Raw genomic sequence first — 19,206 nt, forward strand, 5'->3', positions numbered from 1 at the left:
AATACACAGAGTTTTGCTCAAGACCCACAGACTTGGACAGGACTTCCATCATTGGTCACGTGTCCACACTACCTGTCACTGAGCTGCCCACTACATTAGCTCTATGGTCCCGTCAGAACCACTGCTCTTTGTCACATGTGGAATATGTAGCAAGGCTGAGGTTTATACCTGCAAGCTAGATAGATCCTGTGGTTTGTCACACAGCCAGTCCTCTGAGATGCACCCAAATTCATGACCGATTGCTGCTGAGCAGATTGCAAGCCTCAAAGACCCACTGAGCTCTTTCCTCTCCTCAGCCCATGGGACTCTCACTGCTCTGGTGGAAAATCTTCCCATCCTCAAACCCTGTTCTTCTTAGTGGACTTGAGCTTTCAGAAACACAATTCAAGATATTTGCAAAAACTTCCTTGAAGGCAAAAAAATGTAGAGAGAATCTGTGGCCTGCCTAAATAGGAGGAGGAAAATGGGAAAACACAGAAGGGAAACAACATTATAAAAATATTATTTCATCCTAAAGATCTTGAAATAGAGTTGAGAAGGTGCTGGGAGAGGTATTCAATAAATTATTATCTTCCTTATTGGTTTTCCCCATCTTTTTTGTTTCTCCATGGTGTTTGAAGCTATTGTACTTCAAACAGCTGATTGTCTTTGACATTTCCCTAAGTGACCTGGTTGTTGGAACCCTCTTGTAGTCAGTCACCTTTGTGACAGCTTGGACAACAGAGAGACAGTTATTTTCTGAAGTCTGTTCCTGATCTTAGAAACATTCATTTTACAAGAAGGCAACCAATCAATGCTCACACAACTCTCATTCCCTGCATTCCTGACTCACTCTCCAGAAGAGAGTGGCTGGATCTCAAACTGGACCAGCACGGCTCAGATTATCTTGTCTTACCTGGCACGCCGTGAAACACAAATATTTAGTGAGCTGCAGTAAAGGTTAATTAGTAAGTCAGATCTGCTTCTGTAAAATATGACCAAAGGGAGAAAAAGAAGTAATTACAAAGTGCTTTACCTGCATGAAAAGAAAAACAAAAAAAAAGAAAAAAACAGTAGCATATCCCAGAGGCGGGATTACAAGATATGACTAATTGATGCCTGTGTCCCCTGGAATCTCTCCACAGCTGGGTTCTTTATGTGAACGGCAAGGAAAGGATAACTGATTGCCCCTCCGTGAATGACGGCAGTTGGCATCATATTGCGATCACCTGGACAAGTGTGGGCGGAGCCTGGAAAGTCTATATTGACGGGAAGCTATCCGATGGTGGTGTGGGGCTCTCTGTCGGTTCGCCCATACCTGGTATGTCTTAGCAAAAGAAACGTAAGGTGCTAAACACTAGAGGTGGTGGTGGTGCTTAGGTGAACTTGGAGTTTGCCAGCTTTGTTGTCTTTGGTTTTAGACAAAGGTCCATGATTATCTTTTTATTGACTATGCCCCAATTATCCAGACTGCACGTTGTGAGAAGCTTTTTTTAGGCAAGCTTCTCGCTTCTCTGTGTAAAAGGTGCCAGGAGCTTTCTGTGCTGACAGTGGGTGGGTACCAAACTGTCTTCCAAGGGGTATTTTAATTGCTGATGTTTTTGTTTGTTGGTTTTGTTTTGTGGTCACAATGCACAGTATACAAGTATTTCCCGTATACAAGCTGGAACATTCTTAACAGCTATCAGACTTCTGTGTTCTTTTTCCAATAGAACCCAAACTCTCTTCCAAAACTCAAACTTTCTTCTAAAAATACTTTTAGAAATGTATTCAAAGTTTTAGTTTACAGGAATGCAAAAGCATTAGGCAATCCAGGGTTCTCAGCATTGTATATGGCAGGAAGCTTCCTCTATCTTGATTCTTCTATAACATATGTCGAATGAGGAGGAATGAATGGATAGCAGTTTTCTTCAGCAAATATAGAAACATTGTCAGTGTTTCTATGGGAAATGGCATTATCAGGTGAAAAGGGTGGTGTTTTCTTTTTGTGTATAACTTAGAGGGTTCTCATTTTCAACGATCTCGTCTCTGGGTGATGGGGTGGCAAGGGACTTCTATTTTCTTCTTTATTCTATTCTGATATTTTCATAATGAGCATGCATTTCATCTATGTCTTAGAAAAGAGCATTTGTAGGTTTAAACACTGAGAGAAGAGTAAAAAGTGAGTTAAAGGAAGAGAGGAGAAAAGGAAACTGTAGTAGTATCTACCCAGGGAGATGGTCGTCTGACCACAAAGTAAGAATGAATTGACGTCCATAAATATTGCAAAGCTCAATTGACGGTGCTCAGTGAATGGCTGGTTTCAGCTTGGATGACGTGGTTTATTGAAGAGCCCGTGAACTAAGATAGGAGTCCTAGGGAAAGCACAAATCATCAGAGGAAGACTTGGAGTAGGGGCAGATCGCGTATTTGGTTTTAGACATAGTGAGTTTGAATTCTAATCACAGGAATGCATGCAGCTAAAGACATAGGTTGACAGGACTTTATGAGTAAGTCAAATAGACAAGGTTGTTTTTAGTGACAAGGCGTGGTTGGCAAGGATTCATTCAGCACGGTGGACACAGAATGCTGTCAGCTCTGTCCATGGATAACAGCCTTTCTGGGAAGCAACTTAGAAACTCTCATCAAGAGCCTTAAAGAAACCCTTCACCTGCAATCAACAGTTCAACCACCAGGAACAAAATATTTACGTTAATATATTTATCTCCGTGTAGCCAGTTAGAAGTGGTTGTGAAATTAATGGAGCAAATTATAGATTCTTGTACATTCGTATGATAAAACAGCTGTCAAAACCCATGAAATGAAAACAGGTTCAAGAAGAAAAGCAAATTTGAAACGTCATGTGTAGTGTGATCCAGAGTTGTGTGTCTTAAAATATCATGCACACACACACAATAACCTAGAAGGAAATACAAAAAGTATTAAATGATTATTTCTAGGCAGGGTAGATTCTTTATACTTTTTCCCCAAAATTTCCTTTCATGTGTATTTATTGATTTTTAATTATTAACTTTATAAGAAAAAGGTGTAGGTTGGAAAATCACAAAAGAGGGTCCCCAGACACTGGTTAGCAGGTGGGCGAGATCGGAGGACAGTTGAAGGCAGAGAACAGGCCAGGGTGGGGGCCTGGCTGCGCCAGCATCTGGCAGGCAGGCAGAGAAGGGAGCAGAAAGGTTCCAAGAGAGCCAGGAGAGGATGTCGTCACGGAAACCAAGTGCCATCAGCAAGGTTCCTGGCAGGAAACAGGTGGCACACACAAGGAGGATAACTGAAGAGTTGAACGAAGGGACTATTTTCAAAGGTATTGTATGATCAGGCTTAAGAGAACCAAACTATGGAAGTAGAAAGTAGGCTATCAACAATGGAAAGTCATCAGGGATGGGCCTGAGGTGACTGGGACTGGAGAGCCATTGCCAGAATTGAGGCAAACCTGTAGCAACGGAAAGAAATTGCCCAGCGGGAACAATGGTGTTAGACCAAGAAAAGCAGCCACTGCCCTCTGCTGCCTGGGAGGAAAGTATCCAGGGTATTAAACTTCTTCCTAACCCTATTTTCTTACCTTGGGCTGGTCCTCCTGTTGGCCACACACAAACAGAAGCCAAAGGGAGAAGGAAATGAGGTGGTGCAGTCCTTACGTGTCAACCTTCGGGGACACAGAGCAGAGTAGAGAAGGGTGGAGGTCAGTTCTGGGGAGATAAACACAGACCACCCAGTACAACAGAGCAGGGGGTCAAGGAGAATGAAAAGTCTGTAGAAACACGATACAGAGAAATCACCAGAGGTGAAGCTTGAAGAATTTCCATTGGAGTTAGCAATTAGGCGGCCACTGGCAACTTTAGAAGGCTCCTTGGAGTCGGTGGTAGCAATGTAAGCATCGCAGGGTTCAGAATAAGAAGATAAAGAGCAGCAGCTGGTAGTGTCATGGAGGGTAATCTCCTAGAAGAAAGCAGGCAAAAGCGGACTTAGTATTTTTTTGACGTGAAATTTTATATGCGTATACATGTGTAGATATAGTCTTATAGCTAAATGCTTATAAATCCAATATAATATTTAAATACAACCATATTTTAACTTGTTAGACCAAACACAGAATTTGTCCTTATTGTTAAAACATGCAGTCACTGTAGATAATTGAGCTTTTTAATAATTTCCCCTGATATGTTTGCATTGGCTGTGCTTTTATTAAGTTAGCATTTTAGGACTAACCCTCAGACCAGTTCCCCCCTTTGTTCCCCTCCTCTCTCTAGGTGGTGGCGCATTAGTTCTCGGGCAAGAGCAAGACATAAAAGGAGAAGGATTCAACCCAGCAGAGTCTTTTGTGGGCTCCATAAGCCAGCTCAGCCTCTGGGACTATGTCCTGACTCCACAGCAGGTCAATTCCATTTTCAGTGTATGACAGTAATGAGCTACAAAGGTACACACCTTGTAACAATGTGAACAGCCTAATGATGCCATATCATACTGTCACCTCTGGGTTTTCAGAATTTGCCCCCAGTGTCGTTTGAGGCTATGGTCGTAGACTGAACCAGGCAGAGGTTATCTATAGTAACCTTCGATAACTCTCCTTCTCCATTTCTGGGGGATGTTTTTATATTTTATCGACGTGATTATTTTTACAAAGTCTTGCCATTTTGGAGCTGGAAAAAAAATCATAGAGAATAATACTTCCAGCCCTTCTGACTAAATATGCAGAAACTGAGGGGTGGCATTAGATTATGCAGATGAGCTAGTGGTTAAAGTCAGTCTGCAGCCCAGTGGCCTGGGTTCAAGTCCCTGTTTTCCCATGAACTGGCCATGATGATTGAACATGTTATTTTGAACATGTTATTCCCTCTCTCTAAGCTGTAGGTTGGTTGGTTGGTTATATCTATGAAGACAAACAGAACCGTGGAGTGCACCTTGGGCAGGATTAAAATGTATAATCGTGGTGTAGTTTGACTCACAGTAAGGGCTTACTAAATGCTTGCCCTTTTTATGAGAGGCAGAACTCGACTAAGCCTTTACTGCCTCAACTTAAATCAGAGATAGAAGGGCAGGAGAATGGAGAGAGGGAACCTCTAACACCTTAACCCACTGCAGACCTTTAGACAGGTTCTACGTGTAGAATTTCAGGGTTTCCAGCAACTGTGAAAGCTCTGGGGGAATGACTGGGGTGGAGAAGAGGGGAGAGGCAGAGAGTTTTCCTGTTGCCCTAAAGTCATACTTTACAAAAGCCTCCTTCCCTGTCACCCAGCCCCAAATCTGCAGATGTGTTTAACAGGGCTAAACGAAGATACGATAACGCCATCTCAGAGAAACAAGTAAGGCTTAACTAAAAGCGTGTTTTTAAACTTTCAGGTGAAATCCTTGGCTACCTCCTGCCCAGAGGAACTCGCTAAAGGAAACGTGTTAGCCTGGCCTGATTTCCTGTCAGGAATTGTGGGGAAAGTGAAGGTCGATTCCAAGAGCATCTTCTGTTCCGGTTCGAGTTTCCTTCTTCCACAGACTCTGCTGTCTCTTGACTGCTCCGGGGCTTTCTAGCAAAAAGACACCATTTGAAATTCTCTGTCAGTCAAAGAGTGTGTGTCTACTAGTCATTTGTTTAATTAGTAAATCCTTTTTACCCCACTTCATCCATTAAGTTTTTTACTACTTAAACACATTCCGTGTAGCAGAGTACAAGTGTACAAATTAATTGTGGAACAAAGTTGGGCAAGGGTAGAGAGAGAAGGAAAGCAGGATGAGAAGATAAACGTGGTTCATTGTTTAAATACCCCCCGCAGTCCCATCCTCCCACTTGGGGTGGGCGCCCTCTCGGCTCTGCACCTGCCAGCAGGCGTCCAGGGGCAGGTGACACAAGGGACATTACCGCCCTCACACCAAATAGTCAAGCTCTGAATGATCCAGACTGCCTCCTAACGTTCAGTGTCTTTAACCTGAGGTCCTAAAGGAGTCCTATAATGTATGATTTTCGATTACTTATAAGAACATTTTATTCCTATTCCTAAAATACTGGTTTGTCCTTTAAAACCATTTAGCAGATTCTGCTGAAAGAGGGAAAGTTGTTTGTTGATTTCAAGAATTCTTTTCTAGTAATTTTGCTTGCCAGTGATTTCCATATCGGTAGAGTGGCTCTCAATTGCTGATATTACACATAATTAGAAAGCCTTGACCTAGTCCTACCGCACTATGTTGCTGACAAGCTCCGTACCTCTGTTCTTTTCCCTCAGATTGCCCACCATTAGAAGGGTCCATACCTCATCTGAGAACTACATCAGCAGACTTAAAGCCAGGCTCCAATGTCAGCCTCTTCTGTGATCCGGGCTTCCAGATGGTCGGGAACCCTGTGCAGTACTGTCTGAATCAAGGACAGTGGACACAGCCACTCCCTCACTGTGAACGTGAGCTGCCCCTATCAGAGGCATTTTAGTAGCCCTTGAAATATGCTGGAACCATGAGAACACTTTTCAGGAATGCTCTATAAAAGCTCGACACTTCACAGCTGCAAATAAAGAAAATATTTATTGAACGCTTCCTTTGTGCAGTGAAGCCTGTGGGCGGGGTACCCTGAGGGAGGTGGGTGATGAAGATCCAAACTGTGAACACGCCGCAGTTGGCACGGGAACTGGGTGGGAGGAAAAGACAGGCATGGGGGCTGAAACTCAGAGGGAGGGGGGTCATTGCTGGGTGGGAAAACAGGAAGACATCTCTTGAGTTGGGTGCATCCATTCATTTATTTATTCAACAATTTTTAAAGTGCCTAGGATGTGCTAGACAGCGATTGGGAAAAAAGTCCCTCCTACGAAGTTTACAATGTAGAAAAAGCAAAAAAAAAAAAAAAGTAAATATAATACTATTTACTTACATTAAATAAGAAACAGCAAGGGCCAGAAATAAGGGATATAAAGAAAAGTAGAGCCAGGTAGGGAAATACAGAGTGAGGGGGTTGGGCAGAAGCGAGACTGCTATTGTCGATGGGATTGTCAGAGACGTTTCTCCATGGTGTCCGCTCCCACCTGGCATAGCATGAATCTTTCCGTCACTGGTCTGTCTACTCCCTCTAGGTAGTAGAGGTTTTGTCTGTCCGGTTCATTACAGTAACCTCAGCACCTAGGACAGTGTCCAGCAGACAGCAAGACCTCCATAAATTTTTTTCTAATAATATTTTTATTTTTCAATTACTGTTGATGAACAATTTTATATTAGTTTCAAGTGTACAGCCCAGCGATTGAACACTTATGTAACTTAGAAAGTGATCGCCCTGGTAAATCTAATACCTGTCTGGCACCGTACATAGTTATGACAATATTACTGACTATATTCCCTGTGCTGTACTTTACATCCCTGCGACTATTTTGTAACTGCCCATTTGTACTTCTTGATCTCGTCGCCTCTTTCACTCAGCCCCCAAACTCCTTCCCCTTTGTCAACCATCAGACATGTTTTCCGTGTCTATGAATCTGTTTCTATTTTGTTTATTTTGTTCTTTTGATTCTGCATGTAAGCAAAATCCTATGATATTTGTCTTTCTCTGACTTGTTTTGCACAGCACAATACCCTCTCGGGCCATCTGTGTTTTCACAAATGTTAAGATTTCAGTCTTTTTTAATGGCCATGTAATAGTCCATTGTCTATATGTATCACATCCTCTTTATTCATTTGTTTGTTGATTGGACACTCAGGGTGCTTCTATAGTTTGGCTATTGTAAATAATGCTACAATGAACATATGAGGGGGAGCCCAGGAAAAACCAGAACTGTCTTCTGGAGGGCAGGTCCCTTGTAGTACAGGCTTCCCCCACTAGTTGAGTGTTCTAGGAACCCCTCTGTATCAACGTTCTAGCTGGCATTATTGTGAGAAGTTGTCTTTGGCTTCAATGAATTTGTTTTTGAAGACTCAACACGTTTGCCAACTTCATGATGGGTGATTTACTAATGCACCTGCCCACACCATACTGAGTGTTCAGAAGTTTTTGACCAAGAATGGCATGACTCCTGTCCCCCAACCTCACTATATACCCAGCCTTGCCCTGAGAGACTTCTTGTTGTTTCCCTGGATGAAATGTTTCCCCAGAGGGAAACATTTTGCCAATGTGGAAGAGGCGTAACAAAAAAACAGCAGAAGTACTAAAAGACATCAAAATTAATGAGTTCAAAAACTATTTTGAGCAGTGGAAAAAATGTCTTGATAGGTGTATTGCATCAAATCAAGGGTTCTTTGAAAGTGACTGAGGCTTAAATATATAAGAACAAATACAGAATTTTTAATAAATAAATTCTAATATGGGTGCGTATGTCTTTTTGAATTAGTGTTTTGGGTTTTTCAGATAGAGATCCAAAAGTAGAATTGCTGGGTCCTACTATTTTTTATGATATAAGTATTTTTGCCCCAGCTTTTTATTTTCATTTTTATGAGCTATCTGCTCCATTCATTTACTTTTAGTCTATGTGTGACTCTTGATCTGAAGTGGGTCTACTGTAGGCAGTACATGTGTGAATCTTGTTTCCTGATTCCTTTGGCTGCACTGTCTTTTGATTAGAGCATTTCACCCATTTGTATTTAAAATAATTGTTGATAGACATGTATTTATTTCCATCTTATAGTTCCCATTCTTTATCTCTTTTTTTCTTTCTAAAGAAGATCATTTATCATTTCTTGTAACAGGTTTATGAAATCCTTTCGCTTTTTCTTGTCTGAGAAGCTCTTCATCTGTCCTTTGATTCTGAATGATATCTTTACTGAGTAGAGTCATCCTGATTTTAGGTCCTTGCTTTATGCCACTTTGAGTGTTTCATGCCAGTCCTTCCTGGCCTGCACGGTGTCTGTTGAGAAATCTGCTGACAGTCTTACGGGAGCTCCCTTGCAGCAACTAACTGATTTTCTCTTGCTGCTTTTACGATTCTTTCTTTGTCTTCTATCTGTGGCATTTGAAGTATGATGTATCTTGGTGTGAGCCTTTTTCAGTTCATCTTGTTTGGGACTCTGTGCACTTCCTGGACTTGTGTGCCTATTTCCTTCACCAAGTTAGGGATGTTTTCTGTCATTGTTTTTTCAAATAGGTTTTTAATTCCTCACTCCCTTCTCCTTCCAGCACCCCATGATGCAAACATTGGTATATTTGATGTTATCCCAGAAGCCCCTTAAACTATTCTCATTTATTTTGGATTACTTTTCTTTTTATTCTTTTGATTGGGTGTTTTCTGCTAATTTATCTTCGAAATCCCCCATTCAGTTCTTTGCTTCATCTAATGTACCGAAGATTCCTTCTGGTGTATTCTTCATTTCTGACTGGCCCTTTTTTATGTTTTCTATTTCCATTTTTATGTTTCCTATCTCTTTGTTGTAGTTCTCACTGAGTTGATTTATTCTTCCCCTAAGTTCATTGAGCATCCTTATAACCAGTATTTTGAACTCTGCATCTGGCAGATTTTATTTACTTCTATTGCTGGAGTTTTGTCCTTTCATTTGGAACATACATACTTGTCTCTTCATTTTGGCTGCCTCTCCCTCTTTGTTCCTGTGTATTAGGTAGAGCTGCTACATCTCCTGGTCTTGGTAGAGTGACCTTATGTAATAGGTGCCTTGTGGAGCCCAGTGGCACAGGCTCCCTGGTCACCCAACCAGGGCACCCCATGTGTGCCCCACCACCAAGCTGGGCTATGGGAACCCTCTTATTGTAGTTAAGCTTTGATAATTGTTGGTATGTCAGCAGGAGGGATTACATCCAGATCATTTGGCTACAGGAACTGGCTGCAACTATAATAGAGGAGAACTGCTGTGTAGAGACCCACCCCAGGAAGCAGGACTCACTTCAGTGGGGCTCTGGTGCCCGCTGAGTCTGCCTGCTTGTGGAGGTGGCTGGGTGGTGCTCTGGTGTGATGTGAAGATGTCCACTAGACGCTCTGGTTCTGGAGCCTCCCGGGAAGTACAGGCTGAGGTCAGCAGCTGCCTGTGCCTGCCCTGAGCCACCTGGTATGAGCTACAAGGTGATCTGTTGATGGTTGCTACTTGTTCAGGGCTTGGAGGTACACAGGAGAGCCTAAGCTGCAAATTGAGGCTGGGTGCTGCTAATACTGGGTTTGGGGCACTTAGCAAGAGGTGCAGAGCACCCCAAGGCCAGATGTTGTTTGTTTGTGGCTTTTGACTTTTGAGAGATTTTAGGAATGTCTCAAGTGTGAACCGAGACAGGCCATTTGTATGGAAATGTTACTGTAAATGGTGTGGGTTGGTCTGAGAATGTTGGATGGGGTGAGGTCTCAGCAAATCACCAGGGAGGAGTGAACAGTATGAACCAGGCTGATGGAGACCCAGATGAGGGGCCGGCCTCTGCCAGCACTTCTGTCTGGGAGGAAGCTGCTCCTTCAGCCCTTGCTCTGAAGCCAGATAACTGAGTCCTTTCCGTTTGTCTTTGGTGCCTTTTGAGCTACTGCCCCAGTGCTGGAGGTCAGAGGGAGTGAGTCTTACTAAGTCTGGGCACAGGTCCTTTAACAGAAAGGGCTCTAGAAACCCTTTGTCTCGCTCAGCCACAATCCCCATTAGTTTTTATAGCCAAGGTTATGGAGCTTCCCTTCCTTGCCCTAGAACGCTGGGCTGGGGTGGGGGTGGCAAGTAGGAGGCTGAGACCCCTTGCTCCTTAAGGGGGAGCTCTGCAGCCAAGATACCCTCCCAATTATTCACCGCCACACGTGGGTATGGGACCAGTCAGTTCTGCCTCCCTGACTGTCCCACCAGTTTTGATGTGGCTTTTTCTTTATATCCTTAGTTCTAGGACATCTGTTCAGCTAGACTTCAGGTGGTTCTCAGTAATGATTGTTCTGTAGTTTCGTTACAATTTTGATGTGGTCATAGGAGGATGCGAGTACCACATCAACCTACTTCACCATTTTAATTGGAAGCCTCCATAAAAACTTTTAAGTGGATGAATTGCATGCCTATTCTGAGCCAGAGAAGGACGTGCTGGGTCCTGAGGGCACAGGCATGGCTACAGGCTGCTACCACCCCTAGGGCACTCTCAGCAAATGCTTGTGGGCCACGAAAAATGCATGCTTCACTACACGTTCAGTGTACACAAAATATTCTTTGCGCATTTAGTTCGTAATGTACTTGTGTCCTTCTGGTCACATTACAGGCATTAGCTGTGGGGTACCACCCTCTTTGGAGAATGGCTTTTATTCAGCCGAGGACTTCCATGCTGGCAGCACAGTGACCTACCAGTGCAACAGTGGCTACTATCTGTTGGGTGATTCGAGGATGTTCTGCACAAATAACGGGAGCTGGAATGGCATCTCACCATCATGCATTGGTGAGACAGACATTGGCAGTTACTGTGTTGAGTTGTTCAAACTCTATGGGAGATAGTCATCCCAAATTTTTGAGACTCTGTCATGGTATTCCTTTGTTCACGTCATCTCATCCCAGTAAGCTCCGGGCAAACCATAATGGCAAAGCAGCTGTCCTCAGAGGTGCCAAAAATGTTTTAAATTATTGCCAGGCTCCATATTAAGAGTATCTGTGTTTCTCTGTTCTTCTGCTTACCCACCTATAAGCTAGGGAAATAAGAGCTTTCATTGTATATCTGCAGTGTCACAATGACTACTATCCTGAAATTTTATATAGAAAATAGAGTGTCATGCAGAAAGTGATCCACAATAATTTAAAAATAAAAACAAGTGGTTGATGCATGAGAAAAATTAACTTTGACCTGTCCTCATTTCAGATGTTGATGAATGTGCACTCGGGTCAGACTGTAGCAAGTACGCTTCCTGCCTGAACACAAATGGATCCTACACCTGTGTGTGTCTCCCCCTCTACACAGGGGACGGCAAACGCTGTGCAGGTAACTAGTATTCATGTAACTGGGAAGGTCACTTCAATGTGTTACTCAAGTATATATTTGCACTGTATGTTATTTGAAAATGAGATAATATTTCCAACCTTCAAGGGAAGATGGAGAAGATAAAGTACCTTTAAAAAGCCCCATAAGTAACAACGAAAGGGGCTTTAAATTAGCACTGTGTCTCTCCCAAACTCCCAGTTGCTGAATAACAAAACTGAGAGCCAACTAGATCTCTAGACTGTTAAAGAAATACCTGCATGGTAGAAGAGTAATAGTGAATGTAGAAATATAATCAATGGCTTCCACTGCCTGTCTAAAAATGAAGATGCATTATCACATCTCCATCATCAGTATCTTTCCTCTGCCTCAGCCACACAGAGTAATATCATTGGGAAAAAGTGGACATCTTGCCTTTCCCTGTCTCTAGATTTTGTGAAAGCTTTGATAGTATCTCTCAACCCATCAATATTTTTCTATGTTTATTGTGAGAAAATAAAGGAAACAATAAAGAGGAATTGTCAAAATCCAGTCTTATAATTGCATTGACTTTTTGAGAGCGTTTCATTGAAAGTCTTCGGCTTTTATAGCCAAAATGCTCTCCGGAAAGATTGAATCAATATATCTTCCTTTTGTAAGAATTCAACATTATAGTCCCTTCTGCTACTCAAAGGTAGCCCCAAATCTCCCTTTACTCATTTCCTTTCCTAAAAGTGATGACTGGCCCCCAATTTGCATGTAGCAGGGGCTCACGAGCTGTAGTCCGTTTGAAAAGTCTGGGGACTTGTCTTAAATGTCCTCTGGACCAGCTGGAGAGAATGTCAGTTATTCTTAAAACATGGGTATGAGTTTAGGGGAAGTCAAAGGGGCTGAATCCCTGTGAAGCCATGCCCGGCTCTACCACAACCTTCCCAGTAAACAGCTCCCTTTTTGGCCAGATAAATTTTGTATATCTGTTGCTAGTTGTTGCTGTTTCAAAATACTGTTTAAATGCCTATCAATTTTCTGATCTAATCATTCAGGATCTCCCTGGCTTTCATGTGTCTCCCTTCAAAAGCCGGGGTTTTTTGTTTTGTTTTGTTTTGTTTTTGCTGGATGTAATTGGTACCTTACCCATAGTGGAATTACTGAATGGTTGTATGAAAGCCATATATTCCTCCCTCTAAACCTTTTCTCCATTTCAAGAACCTATAAAATGTCAGGCTCCAAGAAATCCAGAGAATGGCCACTCATCTGGTGAGATTTACACGGTGGGTGCCGAAGTCACATTTTCATGTGAAGAAGGACACCAGCTGAATGGAGCCACCAAAGTCACGTGTTTGGAGCCTGGAGAATGGAGTCATCCGGTACCAAATTGTGAAGGTATGTTCAGTCTGTTCCCCACGGTGATGGTGTTCAGCAATCCTAGACACTGGAGGGGTAGAAATGTCAGGGGTTATATTGCGTCAACGTTTTTGGTATTTAAAAATCCATTAGGCTCATACTGAAACATGAGCTACCCTTGAACTTTGAGAGATTCTGTACACATTTACTAAGAAAAGCCATGCTGTTGGTTTTCCCTTCTCTTAGCTGTTTCCTGTGGAACACCAGCTGTTCCCACAAATGGTGCCGTGGATGGATCAGCGTTTACCTATGGCAGTAAAGTAATGTATAGGTAAGTGTCTGAGATTAAAAGTACGTTGTAGAAGTGGTTGGTGAAATGCTGGTGGTGATAATACTGGAAGAAAGGAGGAAGAAGAATCCCAGAAGATGGTTTAGAAGTAATATGGAAATAATTGAACTGTGTGTAGGATGAAGAAATTAAATCCAACAATCAATCTAATGGTCATCATATGTAGAACCCTTAAATGACAGCAACCTATCATTGCTGCCAGCACCTCCTGGAGGAGCGCTAAGAATGGATGCCTTGTACAAAGGCCCTGCAAACCAATTAATAGTCTTGGTTATGAGCTGGAGCTTTGCATCCATATGATACTATAATGGTGGATACACGTTGTTATATATTTGTCAAAACCCATTGAATGTGCACCACGAAGAATTAGCTGTAATGTAAATGATGGATTTGGGGTGATAGACATGTTAATGTGGCTTATGATTTTAACAAATCTATCTCTGTGGGGCAGGAGGGCGATTGTGGGAGAGGCTGTGTCTATGTGGGGGTAGGAGGTCCCTGGGAATGAACTTTCCGTACTTCCTGCTCAATGTTGCTAAAACCCTGAAACTGCATAAAAGTTGACTAAAAATATGAAAATTGGATATTTAAGAAAATAAGCTGGAGCTATGGCTCCAAACCTAATATTTTAGGGACTAATATTAGAACAGACACTCTCGGACCAAGAATGCCATGTTTGTTGCTACTCTGTGATGCAAACTAGAGGCAACAACTCTTTAAATCTGCCTTCCCACTTATCCTCCCAGCCAGACGACCAGGGAAGAGGTGCAGTATTGAACCTTGAAAAAAGATTTTCAGGCATCATTTAAGGAGGAAAACAGAACTCTTCCAGTGTGGATAAATTCTCAATATTTTTGGAGGTTTCGGCACAAGTAAAATTATGCAAAGTAAAGCAAACTATATTCTGTTCTCTTCCCTTATCTTCTTTAGGTGTGACGAAGGTTATACTCTGGAGGGTGATAGAGAATCATCCTGTCTTGCTAGTGGTTCTTGGAGTCATTCTCCTCCTGTGTGTGAATTGGTCAATTGTTCTAGCCCCGGAAACATAAGCCACGGGAAGTACGTTTTGAGCGGGCTTACCTACCTTTCCATGGCGTCTTATTTCTGTGACAGTGGATACAGGTAAGTCCACAGCCGCCAGCCCAGCTTCCCACAATATGCAGTTACTCGATTATTTGGTTAATAGAATTTATTTGCATGTGACTGGCTGACTTTCAGTACAAGTCTCTAAGTGTAAAAGATATTCTCAAATTTGTACGCTTCCTGAGGCCTGGCTTGTAGTGAATACCCATGGAAATATTCCATCTGGAAGCACTACTTTAATTGCTATAAACATTTAGACATTAAAAATGAAAGCAAAAAGTGCCGTGAAGCATAAGACAATGTCTGGGTGTTTTGGTAAATGATTCAGCAAGCTTACACTCAGCATCACATGGGATGTTATAAAAGCATGTCCGAGTAAGGGCCTGAGTCCCTGATACTGTAAGCGATTAATTTGGGTAATGTGTGTGTGTGTGTGTGTGTGTGTGTGTGTGTGTGTGTTCAAACAGAAGAGACGATAGATTCAGTCTGTGATCAGCCCTTATTATATGGGGCTTAAAATCTTAAAGGGACTTATCTAAAAAAAGATAAAAAATATGAACAATGAAAAGACAGCAAACTCACAGTTATTAACAACCACACCTAAAACAAAAGCAAACTAAGAGGACAGCTAGATCAGGAGCAGAACCATAGAAATGAAGATCACATGGAGGGTTAGCAACAGGGGAGTGGGGGGAGGAGAAGGGGGGAGAAGGTACAGAAAATAAGTAGCATAGACGGTAGGTAGAAAATAGATAGGGGGGAGGGCAATAATAGGGAAATACAGAATCTAAAGAACTTGTGACACATGGTCATAAACTAAAGGGGGGGAATGGTGGGGGGAGGGGTATGCAGGGTGGAAGGGAACGAAGGGGGGGAATAGGACAACTGTAATGGCATAATCAATAAAATATATTTAAAAAAAGAAACTTGGCCAACAGGATCTGAAGTGAACCAGATCAAGTGAACAGAAAGCAGAGTGAGTAATTCACGTGATCAGAATCAGGTTGGCAAGTGCAGGTGGATAAGCTGCAGGATGTGAGGGCTGTAAAATCAGAGGAAGACCGGAGGTCAGAGTCAGGAGCAACACACTTCAGATCCTAGGCTCAGGGCCAGGGCAGTGCCCTTTGACCTCAGTTACCCAGAGTGTCTCCTTCACCTCTGGATCCTAGTCCGCCTGTTAACCACTTCTCATCCAGGTCGCCTGTTCACAAGGTCTGCAGTGTCCTACAACAGCACCAGTGAGCACATTTTATTTTGCACTGAGTTACGTCGTTTTAGCCCATTCATTGTTTTAAAGGGTCCATATCCTGCTCAGGTTTCCTTTGCTTTTATATACAGCAGTAAAATATGAAGAACTTTATATTTGTATACTCAGATTCCTCAAGGGCCCCCTGATCTCCTCCAAGTCCTTCCTATTTCACCTCCAAAGCAGTAAATAAATAGCCAATGAAAGAGGCGCGACCTTCTTTTCTGTAGCTTACAGGGCCCTTCCATCCTGGAATGCACGGCCTCGGGCAGCTGGAACAGAGCGCCACCTACCTGTCATCTTGTCTTCTGTGGAGAGCCGCCGGCTATCAAAGATGCTGTCATCACCGGGAGTAACTTCACTGTGGGGAACACTGTCACTTACACTTGCAAAGAGGGGTGAGTAACCCTGTGAAGGAGGGGGGCACTGGGAGCCGCTGAGGGCGGGGACGCTCCCGACCTCGGAGATGGGCCCTGCAGAGCATTGAATTACACTACCTGTCAGCCAAGGCCAGAGAAAGCTTCACGCTCTCATTGCCTGACGGCAGAAAGGGAGCACACTCTCCTGAGGGAACAGCGTTTTTTCCTGGAATTGGAGTAATTTATCAAACCAGGCCCTGAGTGATGGACATCAGGCAATGCAGTGGAAACTAGCATTACACTTTAATTAAAGATGCAGAAAGCACACGTACACAGGCACTTGCGTATTTATCCTCGTCAAATGGAAAGGCGGAACGTCATCACAACATAAAATGACACATCTTCGGGGAAAAAATCAAATTCAGGCTTTGCTGGTTTTAATGATCTCATTTAATTCCGAGATAAAATTTGAAAACCAGGAAGCAGGTTACACAGAGCTGTCACCCTCCATGTCTCATTTGATCCTTGTGAAAACCCTGTGAGGTGCAGGGGAAAAGGAGGTCATGCTGGACGGTGGGTGGTCCACTCAGGGCCTCAGGCAGGCCATAAAGAATCGAGGGGCAACTGATCCCCGGTGCTCTGACTCCCACCCCCCCCCCCCCCGGCTTCCTAGTGCTTTCACACTCCAGATTCACCCCAGTTGCTCTTCACACAGCTGGAAGCTGCCACCCCAGAAGGGTTGCCATTTTCTGGGTTTCGAACCTCAGCTCTGCTGTTCACTAACTACCGCCTTGGGTTCTCTGTGCTTCAATTGTCCTACATAAAATGAGCTCATTAAAGGTTCATAATTCTTATGGACAGTGCGGGAAATGAAATGATGTCATGCCTTGCCTCACCAGAAAAAACTTGATAAACTCAACAAGAAATTGTCACTGTCATGATGATTGGAGTGCAATGAGAGGGTACAGTTTCTGTATAACCACAGGAGGTGAAGTTCATTATGCCTGAATAGAAGACCATCCCACTAATACGGAGCTGCCAGCAGGTGGCAACAACATTTCATTGCAGATTGAATGAATGACAGGCAGAACTCTCAAATCTGAACACCTTAAGTCAGGGGTGTCAAACTCATTTTCACTGGGGCCACATCAGCCTGTGGATACTTTCAAAGGGCCGAATGTAACTTTAGGACTGTGTAAATGTAACTACTCTTTAAACAGGGGCAAGGGTAGAAACAAGGTGCCAGGCCGGATAAAACAAGGTGGAGGGCTGGAATCGGCCAACAGGCCTTGTATTTGCCTCCTATGCCTTAAGTGAAAAAGAATTCTTTAATATTAAAATATTAGTGCAGGAGTTAACGTCTGATGGTCCGTCCCATCACTCCCTGGTGGATGGACTCATTTAAAAACTGCTTCAGAATAAACTATGTGGGACTATTAACAGGTGGGTTATTTTTTATAAAATCTTATCAAATATGAATGTCCCAAATAATAACCAGATATTGGCAACATCTGGAGTTGTTCTTATTAAAAAAAGTGAGGTACTATCACCATATAAAATTAGAAAATAAAAAGTTTATTTTTAAAAATTACCCTAAGATAAATATTAGTGGCATTTTACTACATTTCTTCATAGAATTTTATCTTTGCATATTTTTTAGTATTAAAGATCATGCTGTATATACAATTTACATTTCTCTTCTTCACAAAGCATACATGTATTTTTTTCACTAATCATTTGCTTATAACATGAGTCCTTTATCTGCATAATGTTAAGTCTGTATATTATATACAAGAGATTTATTAAAAGAAACATTAGAGACAGTAATGAAAATTACAACAAATCTGTTCATTCACAGAGGGTTCCACAGTTTTTAAAGGACTATCACGTCAGTTATCTCGTGTTCCCTTCTACAATGATGGTGGTTGGCAAAATAAATATTATTCTCACTTTATAGTTAAAACATGAAAGTATTGGGTCATGTTATTATTGTACATATCCCTTCCGGCCTGGGCAAGTAGACACTGTCTGGGAGTTTTTTCTCACTGAAAAGGTGAAACCCAAATGTGCCCACCTTAATCCCAGAGCCCTCAAAGGGCCTGAGGTGCTTTCAGTGTGCACGAGGTACTGTGTAAATACAGCTTCACTGTTATTTTCTGTATCATTGTCATTGTTATATAAAGTGACGACACTGTACTGTTGTGGGAGAAACTGCCTTAAATAATTAACCAAATTAGTAGAACGTACACACAGTTCCAAAACACTACCACCTATATTTTCCCTGCAAGTAAAACTTCTGGTGAGAGGAAGGACCCCCAGACCCCGGTTTCTCACCTCCTCCACGGTGGGGGGCTACGAGGGTGGCCATACCCGAGGGAGAGCCGCTTAGCTTTTCTGGCCAAGTGTCTAATGAAACATTTGAAATATGCAGAAAAGCACAAAATAAATTTTAAAATAATTACTATTTTAAATTACCCGCATAGCCATTGCTGGATGAAAGTACATGTTAAAATAAATATTCGCCGTGGTTACCGTGCTACCCCTTTTCATAGAAGAAATGCGATATTACAGATAAAACCAGAAGCCCTTCTGATCACTTCACCACTGTCCCCCAAGTAACAAATGGAGGTTTTTGTCTCTATTACGTATGTATATCCCCGCAAACAAGTATTCTACCGATCCATATATTAATTTTCATACATGTTGCTCCATACTCTAAGCATCCTTTAGAAGCTTGATTTTCACTTAACATCATCTCCGTTTACATCTCTCATGTAAAGCGATAGATTTGTGGTAACTCTTATGCAGCATTTCCTTGTGAGTATGAGCCATCTCTAAAGTTGCCCGTGGCCCTACGAGTGCAGGGTTGGTTTACGTTACTTTACTTGCTGATGTAACAGTTCTGAGGAAGTTACCCTTGCACCTGTCTCCTGGCACCTGTAGGGAAAAGTACGTCTGGCCTGGACACCAGGAGTTGAAGCTGCTGCATTGTGGGGTATTCATGTGTTTAACATCGCTACATAGGGCTGGACACTCACCGATTGTTTTCTTTATA

General features: G+C 42.6%; 1 protein-coding gene across 1 annotated transcript in view; it reads left to right on the forward strand.

The window, feature by feature from the left end:
* Positions 1-19,206, forward strand: part of SVEP1 (sushi, von Willebrand factor type A, EGF and pentraxin domain containing 1) — a 162,162-nt gene that overhangs the window by 99,091 nt on the left and 43,865 nt on the right. Inside the window, exons 27-36 of the mRNA XM_053656411.1 lie at positions 1,125-1,300; positions 4,227-4,351; positions 5,317-5,440; positions 6,189-6,359; positions 11,087-11,260; positions 11,675-11,794; positions 12,977-13,153; positions 13,361-13,445; positions 14,394-14,585; positions 16,023-16,190. Of these exons, the coding sequence (XP_053512386.1) occupies positions 1,125-1,300; positions 4,227-4,351; positions 5,317-5,440; positions 6,189-6,359; positions 11,087-11,260; positions 11,675-11,794; positions 12,977-13,153; positions 13,361-13,445; positions 14,394-14,585; positions 16,023-16,190 (1,512 nt within the window). The remainder of the gene's footprint in view (positions 1-1,124; positions 1,301-4,226; positions 4,352-5,316; positions 5,441-6,188; positions 6,360-11,086; positions 11,261-11,674; positions 11,795-12,976; positions 13,154-13,360; positions 13,446-14,393; positions 14,586-16,022; positions 16,191-19,206) is intronic.

This window comes from Artibeus jamaicensis, unplaced genomic scaffold (assembly GCF_021234435.1).
Source record: "Artibeus jamaicensis isolate MK-2021 breed Jamaican fruit bat unplaced genomic scaffold, CSHL_Jam_final scaffold_1964, whole genome shotgun sequence".
In the NCBI taxonomy this organism is placed as follows: Eukaryota; Metazoa; Chordata; class Mammalia; order Chiroptera; family Phyllostomidae; genus Artibeus; species Artibeus jamaicensis.